Genomic DNA, 17,669 nt, shown 5'->3' with positions numbered 1-17,669 from the left:
ATTGGTGAACTAGTAGGTTTGACCTTATCGAATTTTTTAGTAAAGTAAGGAGGAAATTTTACTAATTTAGGTAATAAAAAATTTATTAAGTACACATATATATATGTACGTGCATGAAGTAATGCATTTAACAAAGATAATTTACTAAAAACGTTAAAAATGTTACTGATCCACAAAGCTACACTTTCTCATTTTCTATATATTAATTATATATATATTATACATATATTTTATATATATTATGTATATATATATTAATTAAGCCCCTCTTCTCACTTTTTTGCTGTTTTGCCCGAAATGAACAATGCATTATAAAGACTTTATCTGATGAGTTCCATTTTAACGAATTTAGCTTTTTCTAGCTAGTTTCAGTGTTGTTCGCAGAGCCAGGTGGCAACACCGTGTTGTTCAGTTTATAAACAAACATTGAATACGCGCAGTACTTTACGAGGAAACGGAAAAAACTGTTTGAACACTTCAGACCGTAAACTTATCGTCGTAGTACGCATCCTCATACATCCCCGCATCCGTACCTAGACGTAAAAGAAAATGCTTAAGATCGCCGCCGAGGGAATAGCGCCACGTCTAGTGGCCTGTTGCTCCATGGGAGCCACCAGTGCCCAGAGCAGCTGTCAAAGAATCGCTCCTCAGACGGCCAAGGCCACCCAAAAGTATTTGTCGCAGTCGCAGAATCTCCTGAAGAAGCTGGTCATCAAGGACCACTACGAGTTTGACCAGAAGGTGAGTCAGAATTACGCAATAGGAATGCACGACCTTGCTACGCTGGCGTACGTGATTAGTTTTCCGTGCAGAAGGGTTGAGGCAGGAGAAGGCAGGTTCACCCCATGACGCACTTGGCCTATGGACCCGTGTCCATAAGTTTTTGCGCTCACCCAATTTTGCGTTGGCCGTTTGGCTCGTGTATGCAAATGAGGCCCAAACCATTTGGATACCAGTTTAAACCCCTTCTAACCAGCTGTTAAGCAGTCAAAAACAACAACCAAAGAAACAGCGGAAAAGTCAATTGCAGAAGAATAACTAGCATTCCACTAGCAACAAGATTATCAACTGCATATGGATTAATTAGTCTCCTTATCTCAACTGTCTCCCCTCTTTAAACAGAGCAATTATTTGTTTTATTAATCATGCAACCTCTACCCCACATGTTATAGTTTTCAGTAACTAAAGCATGTCTTTTTAAGTTTATCTATACTCCATTATGCAACGCGTAAATAGAGATAGTTATTTCAAAGGCTAAGCAATTAAAATAAAACTGGGGGTGTAAATCCAAGTGAATCATTCTAAATTAATATTATGACCCTATAAAGATATGACATCAGAATTGAACGTTACCTCGACTGCAATATTTTCTTAAATCCATATTTCTTCATATGTGCTTGACTTGTGCTTGTATTACTGCTAAATAACAACCAGGTAATAACTTACCGCAGGTGATCAACAGCGACAACCCGGTGATCGTGAACTTCCACGCTGAGTGGTGCGATCCCTGCAAGATACTCACGCCTAAGATGCTCGAGCTGCTGGAGAACTCGAACGAGATCGACCTGGCTGTGATCGATGTGGAGACGAACCTAGATCTGGTGGAGACCTTCGAGGTGAAGGCCGTGCCCGCTGTGCTGGCCTTCAGGAACGGCGTCGTGGTGGACAAGTTCATTGGCCTGGTGGACGCCAACAGCATTGAAACGCTAATCGACAAATTGAAGCGGAAGCAACAGCAAAAGCAGTAGCGAAATTCAAGAAGGATACGAGTTCTGGGAGGTTACGATTTTACATGCAACGCGAGACTGTAACTGCGATATAGCCCAATGCCGAGGCAGGAAATGCAATCATCGATGCTGAAAGAATGTGCACAAAATACTTTAATATGCAATAAAACTAATCTTAATTATGGCTATTTTTAACTCACACATCGTTGCTGTTCTGAATTTAGTTAGGAAAGGTCCAGGTTTTATTTAGAATAATTATGGATCGCTTTATTGTGGCTTGGTTTATACAGATACATAAAACTCTCGATCGGCCCAAGCTGGTTACAATCTAAAAACATCGCCCGGCCAAGGTTTTGATTACAATTCGTTAGTCATAATACAAATATACGTACACATATGTTTTGGATTCGGGTAAAATAATAACTCAACATGTAAATATAAACAGAAATCGATATAGAAACAACAGAAACAGATCGAAGCCCGCTGGTCGTACGGAGCGGAACCTACAAACTTAGACTAACCGGAAGCGGAAATGGATGCGGTAAAGCGGGTAACGGTAGCATAGCGGTAACGGCTGGCGGGCGTCCGAGTTCAAAAACAAGTGATTTAGATGACACAGCCGCACAAGGGGAAGCTGGAGTCGGAGTTCAGAAGCTTTTCGTCGATCGAAAATCACTAGTTGGTTGGTTTAAAAGCTGTTCAATCCTGCTACCGTTTTATGAGTGTATTTAAACTCTTAAAACGGCATCGGGACCACTGGTGTGAGCTACATTTTTGTTAAACAAAACGACAACATGCAAAACGTCGATTAAAAGAATTTAGTTATGCATTTTTGTCTGAGAAACTCCGAACTCTACACGACTGCAGCTTTTCTTTGTGGGACTGTGTCCTCCGGCATATGGTCAATCCTCAGGGCGGTCTTTGCGCAGACCGCCAACCGAGAAGATCCCATTGAATACGCTGCGGCCGACCGCGGTCACCTCCTACATCTTCTTCATCATTGGTTTGGTCGCCAGCCCCTCAGCGCGCCAGCTGGATGATCAGGGCGGCGCACATTTCGAAGAACTCCATGGTGTGGTGGCCGGTCGGCTGCAGCGGCATCACTCCGGAAACACTGAGCGGCGGCGGAGTGAGGCTCTCCATGATCACGTCGTCGCCCTGCTCGACCTCGTCGTTGGTCAGCGACTTGAAGTCGAGCAGGTAGCTCTTGGCGTCCACCTGATACAGCTGCAGAGACATCTTCGAGAATTTGCCTGTCTTCACGTTCTGCCGTCGCACTCGCACGTGGTACGGATTGATGATCTTCCACTCGTAGCTGAGAGCCTTCATCGCCCGGTACACCTCTAGCATGATGTCGTTGGGTTTGCTCTGCGAGCGGATGCCCAAGTGCCACTTGGCGCGCTTGATCGGCGTTCCGCCTCGCACTGTTTTCTCCGGGAACGCTCCGCCGCCCGAAGTTTGCACGGACATGGCCAACTGGCGGTCCCGCATCGGCGCAATCCGTTCTGGGTGTGGCCTAATGGTGCTGCTGGGCGTGCCGCCGGAGGTCGGGGGCACCGGCGTGGCCGTGCCAGAGCTGGCTGCGGTGCCTCCGCCCACGGTCACGGTGGCCAGCGGTGGCTGGTGATCCATCGACGACTGCGGAGCTGGTGGCGGAGGTGGTGGCGGCGGTGAGCCAGCTACAAAGAAGTTATTGATCTCGTTTATCTGGTTGGCCGCGTCGTCGGCGAAGCGCTTGTTGTCAATGATCAGATGGTAGGCGATTGCCAGCTGGTCGTGCGGATCGCCGCTAAGCAGCGAGTTGTGCACCTCAGTCTCCTTGACCCCGAACTTGGTGCAGACCTCGGCCACCGCGTAGGTGTCGATCACATTGGAGTCCTGCTCGATGGACGAGGGGAAGAGGTAGGCCGGCAGGTCCTTCTGGAACCACTCGTGCTTCTTGATTTCCTCAATGTTTGCCCGCTTGAGCGGGTCCACCTGCAGCATCTGGCACACCAGGTTGACCACCTGCTTGTTGAGGTACTCGGGAATCGGGAAGATGCCCGACTTGATCTTGCGGAACAGCGTCGGCACGTGCTCATCGTCAAAGGGCAGTGTCCCGCACAGCAGGGCGTACAAAATGACGCCGCACGACCAGATATCCACCTCGGGTCCGGCGTACAGCTTGCCGGAGATCACCTCGGGAGCCGCATAGTTGGGTGAGCCGCACGAGGTGCGCAGGAACTCGCCGTCGAGCATCATGTTCGAGAGCCCGAAGTCGGCGATCTTCACGTGCATGTTGTGGTCCAGCAGCAGGTTCTCTGGCTTCAGGTCCCGGTGCACGATCATGTGCCGGTGACAGTAGTCCACGCCAGAGATGATCTGCTGGAAAAAGCGGCGCGCCTGGTGCTCCTGCAGTTTCCCGTGCTTCACGATGTAGTCGAATAGCTCGCCGCCGCTCACGTACTCCATGATCATGAAAATATCCGAAGGCGTCGAGATAACCTTTGGGAAATGTCGAAATGGGAAGCCATTTAATATGGTGATTGCAGTTATCCCAGATTAGTGTGTGTCTGCCTAAGTCAATATTGGATTCGTTATCTTGGAGCAATTTACTATATACATATATTGGTTTCTATACGGACAAACAAAGTTTTGGAGTCCAAAGAACCTGCATGCGGTGATTTTTTCTACTGTGCATCTATAAGCTTATGAGGTAGAGTCTAATTTTTTACTTCTATTCTGAATTTTGTTTGTTTGAATCACGTTTGTAATGTTTATTTGGTCAGCGGCTTTTCTATAAGCAAACTAGTGCCCCAGTTTCGGGGTAACTTCGGAAAGCCTCGATTGTTGTTGGTTGTGGTTACTATTTACCCTGACAATGATGAAGAAAAAAATGTTTTGTTTATAGAGCGGCACGAGCCGAGCACGAATTAGGATCCTATTTCTGCTGTACACTTGGGATCGATCAACAAATAAATGAACACTTGTTCGGGTATTTATGCATGGGAAATTGAATGTGAGTAGGGAAGGGAATCCCCAGAACTTCTTGGCAATGCACAATATCAGATGTCCTGCGCTCACCTGGTACAACTTGATGATGTGCGGGTGGCGAAACAGCTTAAGGTTCTGGATCTCGCGACGGATCTTGCCCACGACGTCCAAGCTTTTAATCTTCTGCCGGTTGAGTATCTTGACGGCCACCTTGACGCGGGTGATTTGATGCTCGCCGATCTTCACCTTGCCGAAGGTTCCGGTGCCCAGGGTGGCGCCCAGCAGGTAGTGCCCGATCTTGACCAGCGGCTGCCCATTGGCGCTGCCGGCGGCCACCGCCTCAGCGGCCGCAGCCCTTATTTGAGGCATCTTGACGCGTCAGAGAGGGAGGAAAGGGTAGTGCTCCTAGGGATTGCTCCTCCGCTGCGGGGAAGGTCGCTGTTAGTCGTTTATCGTTGCGTTTCGTTATTGCGTAGTCCGTTGAATCAACAGAACATAAGAGAACAGAGCAGAAAAACCACTCCAACTTACGACGTCTCGTTCTTCCTGCCCACCGTGCCACCTTATCCGGATGTGTTTTAGGGTACAGATGAGCAGAAGCTGAGTGGGTCTTATGATGTATATTAATATTTAAAAAGATTTCCTGGTTTTGTGTTCACGTCCGTGGCAACGAGACTCTCAGTTTGGCTGTGCTTTTCTTCGCGTTTTGCTTATTTAATTGACATTGGAAAGCGCTCGCGATTTCCACAGTGGCTTCCAATAACAGGCGTTCCAGCAGCTGATTCGCACCCTCTCTTTCTAGCCTTCCAGTGCCTATCGATAGCAGTCGGCAGGGTTGCCAGATGGTTGACAATGCGCCCGCGCAATTCAATTTTTAGTGTAAACTACTTACTTTGAATTTGGACAAATTAAAAATAAAAACGAATCAGTCTGTTCATGTGAGCAAACGAAAAGCCTAGCCGGTGTGCCTAACTGAGAATTCAGAATTTCGATCTCCAATTGAAAGGGTCAACAGTTCCGCTTTGCGATTAAAACATTTTTATTACACCAAGTAGAATTTCTATATAGCTCTTTGGCTTGGACACTGAGTTTACATCAATTCTCTGAAAACGTTTTTTAATTCGCTTGATACGCGTAAATATATATGCCAACTGGTAACCGCTGTTTGTGTGTGTTTTAGGTGAACAGTGTGCACCATCAATCAAATATAAATTATCAAGAATACTGCCATCAAAATGTTCAGTTTTATCGCAAAATTCAGTTTTTTCGTTTTGGTTGTTCACAAATCTTTGTGTATATGTGTCTAAATTTGTTCTTTTTTTTGCAGTAGAGCCACAGCTTCTTGCTTTCACCTTTCGAGTAAGACCCGCTTAAAGACTAATAAATATTTCAATGTTGGACTACAATTCAGCTAGGCAAAAATCGAAAATTTTCGCTATTTTTCTGCTTAGCTTAACATCAATGTACATCAATATTTCAAATGTAAGCTCCGTTTTGCACACATGTACTAATTTAAGTACTGTACCTCGTTTTCTTCTCTCTCGCTCTCTTTCGCAGCCGCTGCCATCAAGCCACCTCGCACGCAGGCTCAAAAGTTCAATTTGTGTTTTGTTTATTAATAATTAACTTTAAAAATTAAATACATGTATTTTCGATTTATTCTTCCGCGCGTTAAGTTAAGTCTGAAAAAAAGTTGCCTTAACTACGATAATGCTAGGAGACTAGTTTTTACTATTAGAAACTATGAATATATAAAAAAAAAAAGTATGGGCTTCTGGGTCCCACCGTATGCTGGTTGGAAAATTTCAAGTTTATTTCATATTCAACGATCTTCTTGTCGAGTTTATGTTGAAGGTTTACGGGAAATCGGGTGTTTATACATTCATATATATTTATCTAATATATAGTTGTTTATTTAGTGTGTAGTGTTGTTGTTGTCTGCTTGTTGGTTATACATCAATAATTTATTTATTATGTGGTAAAAAGCAAGTGCCGCGAACGAACCCTTGTTCTTATTGTGATTTCCTTATAAGTCTACAAATTAACCATCTATTCAGAGCAAGCTGTCCGTTGTCCGTCTAAAATTCGTATCCGTACATCAGTATAGTATAGCCGTCCGATTCGCAGTTTCTGGCCTTTAATGTCACCGTAATCTTAGGTCAAGATACTGCCTTGTTTCCGTTCTTGTCTCCGTTTCAATTGCTGCGTGTTTTGGGTTTGGGGTTTTGTATGCTCCTCATACAAATTCATTGGAATTGCTGCTTACTTTGCTTAGAAATTCGCATCGCAGTGCATAACTTTTATCTTAATCTCGAAATTATCAAATCGTTGATCAAGGATTCGATTCCGACCGTCTTTACGTGTGAGTGGTAGGGGATTGTGTGGGCTTATGTACTTTGGAACATTATTTCTCTTACATCTTATTACACGCTATGCATCTTCAACTCTGCTTGCCTAAAATCAGTGAAAGTGTTCTTTCTGACCTGCTCATGCCTGCCTGCCGATGCTGCCACTGCTTGGATTTGCTATGTTCCTGGCCAGTCAGTATTGGTTTTTGGTTTAAACAGAAATAGTATGGTATCGACCGATCCTGGCTCTCTAACATGAATATACATATACGGGGTACAACATACATACATACACATAAAGAGAGCGAGAGAGTCGGGTACTATTGGATATAAGTTTTGGATCGGCTTTTTCTCCTCATCTCCCTTCCGATTCGGCTTCTTCTTCTTCTTTTTTTATTGTTAGGAGCCGTTACTACTCGCCCGTTCTCTTTGGACGACATGTCCGCCGGCCATTCCAACTGCCTTTAGCCTCGCCTTATTCGCCGTCTCCATCTGCCAGCGATGCATTGCTCATCTGGGCAATCAGAGTTGCGGCATCCAATTGCTCCTCTGCCATCCGCGGCTCCTGGTAGCTCACGTAAACCAGCCCCATGGCACACATCTCGCCGTTGTCCAAATCATAGTAGGTGAACGAGTTTACCAGATCCTCGTTTATGTTATAGAAACTCAAGCAACCGCCATCCACTGCCGCCACTTCGCCATTGACTTCCTCCACGGGGAAAAGGACCGGGACAGCAATGGGTGGATCTGGAGTTGAAATTTGAGGCATCGTGGCCTCTGGATAGGTTGCAACGAAAACTTCCGTGTTGGATACCGGAATCGGAACGGGATGGGGCATTATGGCCGGGCAGGCCGTAATTGCGGCCGACGAAGAGGGTATGGAGAAGGAGGCGGATGATGGATTGGTGACGGGGAAGTAGATTGGCACTAGGTAGTCGGAGCGGGGGATCTGGTTGGTCAGGTGGCTAACGGTCGGTGGTGGTTCGTACTGGCTCTGCTGCTGCAGACGCTCTTGATGTTGTTCTGGTTGCGGCCATTGCCTACAGGTTGCGGCTGGCTGGGGAATCGGCTGCAAATCGGCAATGGCAGAATGAACACTTCACCTGAGAGATGCAGCTAATATCGTGTAAAGAAATTAATGGCGTTTAAATAAATTTCTGTGCATGGTTATATGGATGCTGTTTTTGAGATCGTGTTGTTCTATTTGATCTACCTCTGTGCGCCATGTGGTGGAAGCCACCACCGCCTCCACCGCCGCCGCCGCCACCACCACCGCCGCCTCCGTGGATGGGCATGCCCATGCCCATGCCCATTCCCATGTTAACGCCCATGCCCATGTTCATGCCCATCGGGTGCATCTGCTGCATATGGTGTGGGTGCGGACCTCCCAAGTTGTGGTGATGGTTATTGTTGTTGTTATGATGATGATTGTTGTGGTGATTGTTGTTGTGGTTGTTGGGATGGTGCTGCATGTGATGCAGCGGCGGGTGGTGGTGCGGATGCTGGTGTGGATGCTGTTGCTGATGGTGATGCGGCGGCATATGCGGATTGTGGTGGTTGTTGTGATGGTGGTTATTGTGGTGATGCGGCTGCATCGGTCCGCCGGGACCCATGTGTGGCGGGCCTCCACCACCGTTGCCACCTCCGATCTGGGACATAAACTGTGCTGCCTTCGCCTTGCCATGCTCCTCGGCCAGGCGAACCCAGATTGGCTGGGAACCGCCCTCCGGCACTGTGTTGTTCAGGACCTTGATCGCCTCCTGAGCTTCCTCACGTTTGTTGTACCTGCAAACGAGTGAGTTTGGGCTTTAAAATTGGGAAGCACTTGCCAAATTTTCAATTCTCCAGGACATAACCACATTTTACAATTGCATATATCACTATCATATTTCGGTTGGTTCTTAATTGTTGATGAGATGACACACTTGATGATCGCATTAAAGTATTGAAGGGTCTTTTACTTTGCAAGATAATTTCGTACACTTGCGTACACGTATAAAAAATCATTTAGGCACTTTTGTGGATCTTATAGATACACGACATTAAAGGTTCACAAGCAATCACTATTTTTTGGTATCTTAGCTGTTTTTATGCTAGTTTACATAGGTGGTCTTAACACAGGGACTTTGAGATCTATAATAAGCTCTCTAAAAGTTGCGACCCTAATGAATTAAAAGTTTAATTAAGCCCTCAAAGATCTCTGCACAACGGTAACAATATTTCGACAGTTTATGAACATCTGGAGCAATCTGGATGCTGATTGAGAACTTTGACCTATTTTGGAGTCCCGAGCTCCCGAGGCATAATGCCTTTCTTACTCACCGCACAAATGCGACGCCGCGCGGGCGTCCTGTGAGCTTGTCCCGGAGAATGTTGCGCTGAACAATCAGGCCGAAGGGCGAGAAGATGCGGTCCAGCATATCGTCATTGATGTTACGCGATAAGTTGATTACGTACAGGTTGGTATCCTTAATGGACTGTCCGCCAGGTCGGGCGTAGGAGACCTGTGGGGGCAAGAGAGAAAGTCGTGATTGAGCCGGGGGCCTTAAAGTTGAGCAAGCTAATAAACTTACCTTTAAGCGCTTGTTGCGCACATAGAAGCCATTCAGCTTTTGGATGGCGTCCTCCGAGTCCGACTCCGTTTTGTAGTCCACGAAGCCGTAGCCGAAGCTATATCCGGTCTGTTTCGATGGCGTCCCAAGGGCGCGCGCATGGAAAAAAGAGAGGGGGCGGGTGTGAGTATGATGCATTTATGTGTATGCAGCGTGCGACAGGGATGGCACCTGTAACGTGCAGCTCACCTGGGTCCCAGATGAGATGGCCACCCACTTCGCGAAAAACCACAATCAGACTCACCTTGAAGTCGCGCATGATCTTGCAGGTGTTGATGGGTCCACAGCCACTAAAAAGATTATATAACTCGCGGTCAGTCATGTCCTGCGGCAAATAGTTGATGATAAGGTTGGTGGCGCTGGTGCGATCCATCTGCTGCTGCTGTTGCTGCTGCTGCCCGGAGTTGTTGCACTCGCTGCCCTGGCCATTGCCCGGGCCCTCATCGCCGGACTGTTCCTGGCCATTCTGGACGCCATGGCCATTGTTATCGCCATCCTCCTGCTGCATGTTGCCGTTGCTGTCATCGTCTTCGTCAGTTCCCTCATCGCGACCTACATTATCGCCGGACTCCTAGATGAAAAAAAATATGAGTAAAGTGGCCAATAGGGTAATCACAGCCTGAAAAACACACCTCGATGTCGGAGGACTGCTCATCGTCGTGCTCCTGACCTTGCATCTTTTCGGAGTTAGACATGTCCTTCGGTTTTACGCTTGATTTGGCTTCAATAGCTCCACTAATTGTCTCGTAAACTTGCTTATTTGCGTCGCAGTTCGCGCCACAAGCTGCAACGATAGAAAGAGAGCACAAATCAATTAGCTTGCAGAAGCGAGGAGTATTTGCGAGCGCAGGTCTTTGTTGCACGACTGCAGGATGCGGATTGAGCTCCGAATCCCGAACCTCGGATTCCAAAATCCGGACTCCAGAACTGCAGCAGCCCTCCCCTCGGCAAAATCCGAGTATCTGTGTGTACATCTCGGCAGCCGAGGGACCGTTCGGAGCGAATGAGACGGCGCGAGATTAGCTGGAAAAAAGTGGATGCACCGTTGGCCGCCTTCATCAGCCTCTGCGCCCCGTCCGGGACCTCGGGCACCAGGATCCGGGAAAACCAAATGCTTCCTGCTTACCCACAAACACAACAAAAAATACCCTGTTGGAAGCACAGAAAACTATACCAACACGAAGTACACACACACTCGGGCATTCGAGCAAAACACACACGCACGCGAAGTTGCGCCTGTGTTTGTTAGCTTGGGGCACCGTGCAGTCAAGAAAAATAGAATACGAACTTACAAAAACTTGGCGTGTACACAGAAAAACAGCCCACAGTCACGAAAAGTCTCGGTACACGCACAATACTCACTTTTCAGCAAACGGCTCCACAAACTGCACCAAAAAACAGCGGTTTTTGTGCACTTTTCCTGACGAAACGCTTAATGTTGCCAGATGCCGAAATGGCTTTCCCTAAAGGCTACTGACCAACTGTGAATTCCCTAAAAAATACAGTTTTTCCCTAAGTTGGCATCACTGCTACTCTCAATGATCGGCAGCGCCAAATACACTGAAAACAGCATTAAAACAAATACTTTCTTAAATATTTATGTTTTTCTTATATTATTATTAAGTATTAATGCAATTAAACGATTTGGAGACTTGTAACTCTTTAATAGCTACATCTGTATGTACATAAATGTTTACGTCTCTTTAATATTCATGAAATTAACAGCAAATGCTGATTTCCAGCAATGAAGAATGGATAAGTAATCGATAAGTCGATGTTTAACGGATAGCCAATTTAAATTTGAATTCAAATATAAAATAACTTTCATTTATTTAAGAAAAAATAATATATTTCTTAAATTGGACCGTACTCTATGTGAACGCTTTATTAATAAAAGAAAATTAACATATGTAGAAAAGTCTTTAACGCTAACAAAAACTCTATAGCTCATTTGGCATTCCCGATTCGGGTGCAGAGTCCTTATCCGAATCCAAATCCGAATACGAATCCTACTCGTGGTGAGAGTAGTGCTCATAGTGCTCCGAGTGGTGCACTGGCTCCTCGTAGTGTCCGTGCTCGTGGACGTGCGACTCACTGTGGTTCTCCAACACAAGCCCGTGGTTGTGGTTGTGCTCGCTCTTTGGGTGAAGGATCTTAAGCTTCTGCTTGGTGCCGCCGATTTCGATGGGCTTCTTCACCAGATGCTGGTCCTCCTTCTTAATGTAGACGGGTACGGCGTGGTAGTGGTGGAACTTGACACTCTGGTGCGACGTTGCGTGCTTGTGGTCCACCTCGTGGTGCAGCTCCGTCTCCTCGTGTTCCGGCTCGTGATGTTCATGGTGCTCGTGGTGCTCGTACTCTTCGTGGTCCTGGTGGTAATCGTGAATCTTCAGAGCTCCACTCACAGCCAGTAGGGCCAAGCAGGGAAGCTGCAAAGTTAATGTTTTTTAATGTTTATTGCAACACTTTTTTGGGACCTTCAAAAAATGTTAATTTTTTAAACAAAATGTTTTAAAAATTTTAATTTGTTGGTGGCTTGTAGGCCACAAGGATTCGAAAATATAAAACAAATCTAGCACTTTTTCGATGCTTACAATAAATTTCAGCATGGTTTTTGGGATGTTTGTTTCACTCTCAATCACAATAAAAAAATATTCAAATCGGTAGTCCGGTACGCGAAGTGCTCTCCTTGGCAGTGGCAGGCTGAATGTGGCTCTGCGTTTGAGACCAGATTCGATTTATACCCGGCCCAAACCAAAGCTATCCAACCTGCGGCAAGAGAAATGTAAACGTGCAACAGCAATGGCAACACACAACGGCAACGAACTTTAGTCAAAGTCGCAGTCTGTTGTTATAATTTATGGCCCCTGGCTGCCACAATTGTTTGGAAAATTCAAAAATTCGGGACGGGCATTTGTAAATAGGTGCGTGCGATAGTGGTTCAATTAAGGCGGATTACGTATACGGCATGTGGACTTAGCTGCTGGTGCAGCCAGTTTCCTGCGCAGAAGAAAACCCGTTGTCCATCCAACGGGTTAACAACCACCCAACTACAAAACCAGTCCTCGCTAAAAATTCGATGCAAGTGCAAGGCAATTAGACGCATAAAAACAAACAAAATAGCAAAAAAAAAACAAAGGGAAGGCCAGTGTAATCGTCATCAATATTGGTTATCGCTGCAATTCTGAATGTGATCAAAACCGATGGGCTGTTAACTGCCGCAAAATTAGTGTAGGTATTTGTTTATGATATCGGTATTTGTTATTATTACCCGAAATGATTGAAATTGTTTTGTCGCTTATTCTAATCCAAAAATAATCACCATTAAAAAACTTTCGCTTTGCTTTTCACTGTTGCTGCGTTTGAGCCATATTAGCTCACTTGATGGGCCTGCCGCCGATGATAAATGATGAATTGAGATGGAGTGAAGGGATTTTAGCAATCTCCATGCTGCATACTGTACGTGTGTTCCCCTCGCAGACTGAGGGGCGTGTCAGGTGAAAGGTGCATCAACTATGAGCGATAATTACCTGTCGGCATTTTACATCTGATTCGATCCAATTTGAATCGAATGAGCAATTAAAATGCAGCACAACACTATTAGATAACGCTAGGTGAACGACTTTACTTGGGAAGTTCGTGAAAAGGCCTAAAATTCATTTCGTTTCGAATGCGAACAAAAACACTGCACCCGATTTATTGGGTTAGTGTGCTCTAGGTGCACACGAAAAGGCGGATTTGTGCACATATAATCGATTTGAAAAGTAAAAGTAAACTGCTTTCCCAGCCGCAGATTTGCATAACAGCCATAACGCCACCACGCCAGTCTGCAAAACTCCATGTCCAACATGCACCCGACTCATGTCGCTTTGTCTCCATAGCACAGCAGTTTTAATTATCAAACTGGCGATAAATCGTTTTATATAACACCCAAATTGTCAGGAAGCTCTTGGTTTTCATATGTGAAAAATTAAAAAAAAAAAAAAAAAAAACATCAAAACACCACCAACCGCTTCAAGGATAGTGATCTACACTTGATTATTCAAATCATTCTATGGAATCTGCATTATCTGACGGATAATAAGCATTTTTACAATTTTAAAACCCGGGTGCTGGAGAGATCATTAAAAATGTTAAGTGGCAACAAAAAAAGATAAATGGCTAACAGTTGCACAAACATTTACAAAAATAATCAAACTGTAAGTAAAACCCGTTTCCTATTAAAAAGGAATAAACAAAAAATTGCAAATGCAGATTTTTGGAGAGTAAACTCACAGACATTTAAAGATATGCCTCTTCAAAATCAACATCCATTTAGCTAAGTTGTTAAGTTCCGCTGATAAGCTTGCATCTCTAATTCGAGGATAAATCGATCTCTAATTCGAGGATAAATCGATACACGGTGCGACTGCGCAGGGCTAACAGTAAATAAGAACAAGCGTTTGAAAACATTGCCTTTAACCTTAAGACTCCTCCTTTGAATGCGACATGAACCTGGGCGACCCCAATCTGCGCGTGAGGGCTGTGCTGGGCCAGGGAACCTTCGGCCGGGTGTTCCTCTGCCACCAGAACGAGGGACGCAATCAGCCACCCAGGAAGGTGTGCGTCAAGCGGATAATCGTTCGGAACCCCAAGACCGAGCTGGGGCTGATCAAAGAGGAGGTGTACATCATCTCGCAACTGCGGCACCCGCACATCGTGGAGTTCTTGCGCTCATTTTGCCATGCGGGTACGGTGAACATAGTGATGGAGTACGTGCCCAATGGCACATTGAGGAATGTCATTGAGCAGCTGCCTCCGGGGACCGGTGGCGTCGGAGAGGAGCGACTGCTGAGCTTCTTCCGCGATATGGTTGTGGGCCTGGAGTACCTTCACATCCGCTGCGTCATCCACCGAGACATCAAGCCGGAGAACATGCTGCTCAGTGCAAATGATCGCGTTAAGATCGCCGACTTTGGGATATCAAACGTACATGCGCCAAGCTCTCTTGCGCAGGCGGGCTTGGGCACGCCCATGTATATGGCCCCGGAAGCGATTTGCAAATCGGGGGGCAAGGTGGACTTCAAGTCGGACGTGTGGTCGCTGGGGCTGGTCCTCTACGAGCTCTGCCTGGGGCGCAGTCCCTTTGCCGCCCTGCTTGACAAGAACGCCACTCCCGGGCAGCTGCACGCTGTGGTACAGGCGCTGGTCCGTCCACGGCTTGACTGTCAGCTCATTCGGCGCCATTACGATCCCGTGTGGGCGCAGATCTGCGAGCTAATGGTTGTCTACGAGCAGGAGCGCCGGATCTGCCTGCCAGACATCTTTCACCTGAACGCCAGGATCACTGCGGTGCTGTACCAGCACTACTTCAGCTACAGCTACTAGCGGAGGCTAATAATAAGGATGTGTAAAGCCTGTGATGCATAAGATTAACCGGAAAACTGATTGTACTCTTTAAAAACTAGGAAAGCTGTTCCATTAAACTAATATTTACTGTGTTTTAAGACTTATACATAGAAATCGGCCTTTATTTTCTAAAACAGTACTAGTAAATTTTCATAAACTTTACTCTTAATTTATTGGTCTCCACCTATCGTACATTATTTCGTTAAGTTTTCTGGTCCCGGTGTTGCTGCTCGATCTTGCGCTTGAGGCTTTTAACTAGGGCATTCTGTTCTAGTTGCTGCTTGCTCCGCTTGGGAGCCGCCGCATCCGAATCCTCGTTGACAGCGCCGCTCTCCACCAGCTCCTTCCTGCGCTTCAGTTTCTCGCCAATAATCTGCTGCATGCCCTTGGTGGCCTTGTAGTGCGAGTGGGTCGGATCGATGTTGAACTCGTGCGACTTGTAGACGGCCTTAAAGCGCGTATCGTTTAGGTCCACCTGGAAGTCGTCATCCGGCTTTTCGGACCCTTTTGGCTTGTTCTTTGACTTTTTCAACTGCTGGCGGCGCTTTCGCTTGGAACCACCCGCCTCCTGCTCCTCCTGTTTGAGGATCTTGGTCAGACTGAAGTGATGCTTCTCGTCAGGGCCATCACCGTTATCCAGCAGAAGTTCCAACTCCTTCTCCTGCCGCTGCGTCTCGGCGTCCACCTCTAAATCGGCCTTTGCTCGCTTCTTATTTTTCTTCTTGTCCTGCTTTGTCTTTATTGGCGCATAGTCACCGTTGGCAAACTCTTCGGCAAAATATGCGTCGTTTAAATCGACTCCATCAGGCACCATCGAGTCATCACTGTCCTCGCCTGGATCGCCTCCCTTGGCCTCGATCAGACGCTGGCGTCGCTGCTCCTTGCGCTGCTTGTTCTTCTCGCTACGCTTCTGAATCACCTTTTCAATGGGCGTGAGATTGGCCTGGGTTTCTTTTGCTGGCTGTTTTTCATCTTGCTGGGGTTCAACATTCCAAGTCATTTCCATCTCGTACTTCTGCTCTTTTTCCTGTTTTTCCTGCTGCAGAATGTCGGCCAACAAGTTTTTATAGGCGGCAATCCGCTCTTGCTTCGAGGGCTTTTTGGGCTTCTCTGTCTGCGACTGCTCGGAGAGCTCCTCAGGAGCTGACTGCCTCGCCGCCGGTTCTTCCTCGGAGTCCTCCTCTTCACTACTGTAGGCTACTATCTGACGCAGCTCTTTGTCCGTGAGCTTGTCGACGTGCCCACTGGACAACTTATCGCCCAACTCGCGTCGCTCCAGCGCCGTCTCGTCCCAGGTGAGGTCCACCTTGGCCTGCTGCAATGCCGTGGTAGTGAACTGGCGTGGCTTATAGCTGCTAACGTCCGGAAGTTCGTGGCATTCGTCAGAGGGCGTGTCCTCTTCGAATGAGGTGTCGTCAGGGATGAAGCGCAGGTCGACGCGGGTGGCGGAGCTTTCGTACTCGATGCCATCGCACTCCTGGTATACCTTGTCGGCTGTGGCGATGCTGTCGCACTCAACAACGGCGTAGTAGTATCGCAAGCGGTTAAGCTGGTACTGACGCAACTTTTCCATGTGGTAGTCCTCGCCCTCCTCAGCATCGCTGTCCTCCTGGCGCACAAGCTCCTCCTCCGAGTCGTCCTCCGTCGGCTCCTTGCGCTCCACCAGCTCCTTGGGGCCGTGCACCTCCTCCTCGGCCATACGCGCCTTTCCGAACTCCGAGGGATAGATCTTCACACTAAGGATGCTGCCTCCGGGCGGCAGAAAGGAGCTCAACATAACCATCAGGTCCTCTGCTCTGATGCGGTCCCAGTCCATGTTGCAAACAGCCAGCCGGCGGGTGCTGTCCTCGGTGCTCTCGGCATCGTTGTCCAGCTCGCCCCACACGTGGTCAATTTTCAATTCGGGGTCTTCGACGCCGTCTTCGTCCTCGCTGTCCTCATCGGAGGAGGAGTCGGTGAGCAAGCGGCCTTCCCCACGAGCGTAGTCTATGTCCGGGTTGGTTAGGCGCTCGCGCAGATTCTCCGGCACCTCAGAATCATCGCTGTCCAGGGCATCGTTACCCAGATCTTCTTCCTGGTCTTTCAAATTGGCAATGGCTAACTCCTCAGCTCGCCGCTCCTGCTGCTCCACTTCTGCCTCCGAGTCCGAGTCTTTTTTGGACTCTTTCTCCTTTTCCTCGTCGCTATCGCTCTCGTTCTCGTCCAGCTCATAGAACTTCCTCAGGTCCTCAGCATTGCTCTTGTTTACCGGGCGACCGTATTTGTCCACAGTGTACTTCACCTTAAACTTGTCATCGGTAAACATGCCCTGAAAGCGCTTGTCGATTTTAACCTTGCGCTGCACCTTGGGAACACCTCGAAACCGAGGATCGGCCATAAGGTGCTGGAAACGTGCATCACGCCAGATACCGCTGTTGGGGTCAGTGCCGCCGGTTGCCGTTGCCTTGGTGGGCTGGTTCGAGCTGGTGGCCTCCCCCTTGGATGCCCTCTTGACCAGCCTTTCGGACTTGTCCTTTGACTTGGCCATTTTTCTTGCAAATTGCAACCAGCAGCCAAAGTAAAATGTAAACACGTGCGGCTGATCGGAAACCGATAGCTTGGTTAGCAAAAACAATAGTGTG

General features: G+C 47.3%; 6 protein-coding genes across 8 annotated transcripts; 2 read left to right on the top strand and 4 right to left on the bottom strand.

The window, feature by feature from the left end:
• The first annotated feature begins 396 nt into the window (after positions 1-396).
• Positions 397-1,928, top strand: LOC108097228 (thioredoxin, mitochondrial). Its single transcript, XM_017199389.1, has 2 exons — positions 397-741; positions 1,452-1,928. The coding sequence occupies exons 1-2, from the start codon at positions 550-552 to the stop codon at positions 1,746-1,748; spliced, it is 489 nt and encodes a 162-aa protein (XP_017054878.1). The 5' UTR covers positions 397-549; the 3' UTR covers positions 1,749-1,928.
• Positions 1,929-1,967: 39 nt separating this feature from the next.
• On the bottom strand, positions 1,968-5,610 carry LOC108097227 (5'-AMP-activated protein kinase catalytic subunit alpha-2). Its single transcript, XM_017199387.1, has 3 exons — positions 5,232-5,610; positions 4,791-5,123; positions 1,968-4,211 (listed from the first exon to the last, which is right to left on the bottom strand). Exons 2-3 carry the CDS (start codon positions 5,067-5,069, stop codon positions 2,748-2,750), a joined length of 1,743 nt encoding a protein of 580 aa, XP_017054876.1. The 5' UTR covers positions 5,070-5,123; positions 5,232-5,610; the 3' UTR covers positions 1,968-2,747.
• An 862-nt stretch (positions 5,611-6,472) lies between these two features.
• On the bottom strand, positions 6,473-11,134 carry LOC108097229 (sex-lethal homolog). Of its 3 annotated transcripts, none has more exons than XM_043207348.1 (6): positions 11,023-11,134; positions 10,293-10,444; positions 9,905-10,231; positions 9,622-9,729; positions 9,371-9,552; positions 6,473-8,833 (listed from the first exon to the last, which is right to left on the bottom strand). In XM_043207348.1, the coding sequence occupies exons 2-6, from the start codon at positions 10,353-10,355 to the stop codon at positions 8,194-8,196; spliced, it is 1,320 nt and encodes a 439-aa protein (XP_043063283.1). In that variant the 5' UTR covers positions 10,356-10,444; positions 11,023-11,134; the 3' UTR covers positions 6,473-8,193. The 3 variants fall into 3 exon arrangements, with proteins under 3 accessions (XP_043063283.1, XP_043063284.1, XP_043063285.1); XM_043207349.1 differs by lacking the exon at positions 11,023-11,134 and having other exon boundaries at positions 6,473-8,151; positions 8,262-8,833; XM_043207350.1 differs by lacking the exons at positions 6,473-8,833; positions 9,371-9,552; positions 11,023-11,134 and having other exon boundaries at positions 9,637-9,762; positions 9,897-10,231.
• A 337-nt stretch (positions 11,135-11,471) lies between these two features.
• On the bottom strand, positions 11,472-12,391 carry LOC108097057 (uncharacterized histidine-rich protein DDB_G0274557). The gene is made up of 2 exons (XM_017199093.2): positions 12,255-12,391; positions 11,472-12,089 (listed from the first exon to the last, which is right to left on the bottom strand). The coding sequence occupies exons 1-2, from the start codon at positions 12,267-12,269 to the stop codon at positions 11,670-11,672; spliced, it is 435 nt and encodes a 144-aa protein (XP_017054582.1). The 5' UTR covers positions 12,270-12,391; the 3' UTR covers positions 11,472-11,669.
• Positions 12,392-14,052: 1,661 nt separating this feature from the next.
• Positions 14,053-15,210, top strand: LOC108097175 (aurora kinase A). Its single transcript, XM_017199313.1, has one exon. The coding sequence runs from the start codon at positions 14,149-14,151 to the stop codon at positions 15,025-15,027; it is 879 nt and encodes a 292-aa protein (XP_017054802.1). The 5' UTR covers positions 14,053-14,148; the 3' UTR covers positions 15,028-15,210.
• LOC108097171 (pre-rRNA-processing protein esf1) lies at positions 15,150-17,659 on the bottom strand. Its single transcript, XM_017199308.1, has one exon. It carries the CDS (start codon positions 17,573-17,575, stop codon positions 15,251-15,253), a length of 2,325 nt encoding a protein of 774 aa, XP_017054797.1. The 5' UTR covers positions 17,576-17,659; the 3' UTR covers positions 15,150-15,250.
• Positions 17,660-17,669: the final 10 nt, after the last annotated feature.

This window comes from Drosophila ficusphila, unplaced genomic scaffold (assembly GCF_018152265.1).
Source record: "Drosophila ficusphila isolate 14025-0441.05 unplaced genomic scaffold, ASM1815226v1 contig_198, whole genome shotgun sequence".
Taxonomy (NCBI): Eukaryota; Metazoa; Arthropoda; class Insecta; order Diptera; family Drosophilidae; genus Drosophila; species Drosophila ficusphila.
This window is presented reverse-complemented; position numbering and strand designations above follow the sequence as displayed.

Coding starts and splice junctions, on each gene's coding strand:
- LOC108097227 (XM_017199387.1), bottom strand. CDS start 5,069: ATGCCTCAAATAAGGGCTGCGGCCGCTGAGGCGGTGGCCGCCGGCAGC. Junction 4,212..4,790: donor ACATCATCAAGTTGTACCAG/GTGAGCGCAGGA, acceptor CATTTCCCAAAG/GTTATCTCGACGCCTTCGGA.
- LOC108097228 (XM_017199389.1), top strand. CDS start 550: ATGCTTAAGATCGCCGCCGAGGGAATAGCGCCACGTCTAGTGGCCTGT. Junction 742..1,451: donor ACTACGAGTTTGACCAGAAG/GTGAGTCAGAAT, acceptor AACTTACCGCAG/GTGATCAACAGCGACAACCC.
- LOC108097175 (XM_017199313.1), top strand. CDS start 14,149: ATGAACCTGGGCGACCCCAATCTGCGCGTGAGGGCTGTGCTGGGCCAG.
- LOC108097171 (XM_017199308.1), bottom strand. CDS start 17,575: ATGGCCAAGTCAAAGGACAAGTCCGAAAGGCTGGTCAAGAGGGCATCC.
- LOC108097229 (XM_043207349.1), bottom strand. CDS start 10,355: ATGTCTAACTCCGAAAAGATGCAAGGTCAGGAGCACGACGATGAGCAG. Junction 10,232..10,292: donor AGCAGTCCTCCGACATCGAG/GTGTGTTTTTCA, acceptor TTTTTCATCTAG/GAGTCCGGCGATAATGTAGG. Junction 8,152..8,261: donor CCACCACATGGCGCACAGAG/GTAGATCAAATA, acceptor TGCATCTCTCAG/GTGAAGTGTTCATTCTGCCA.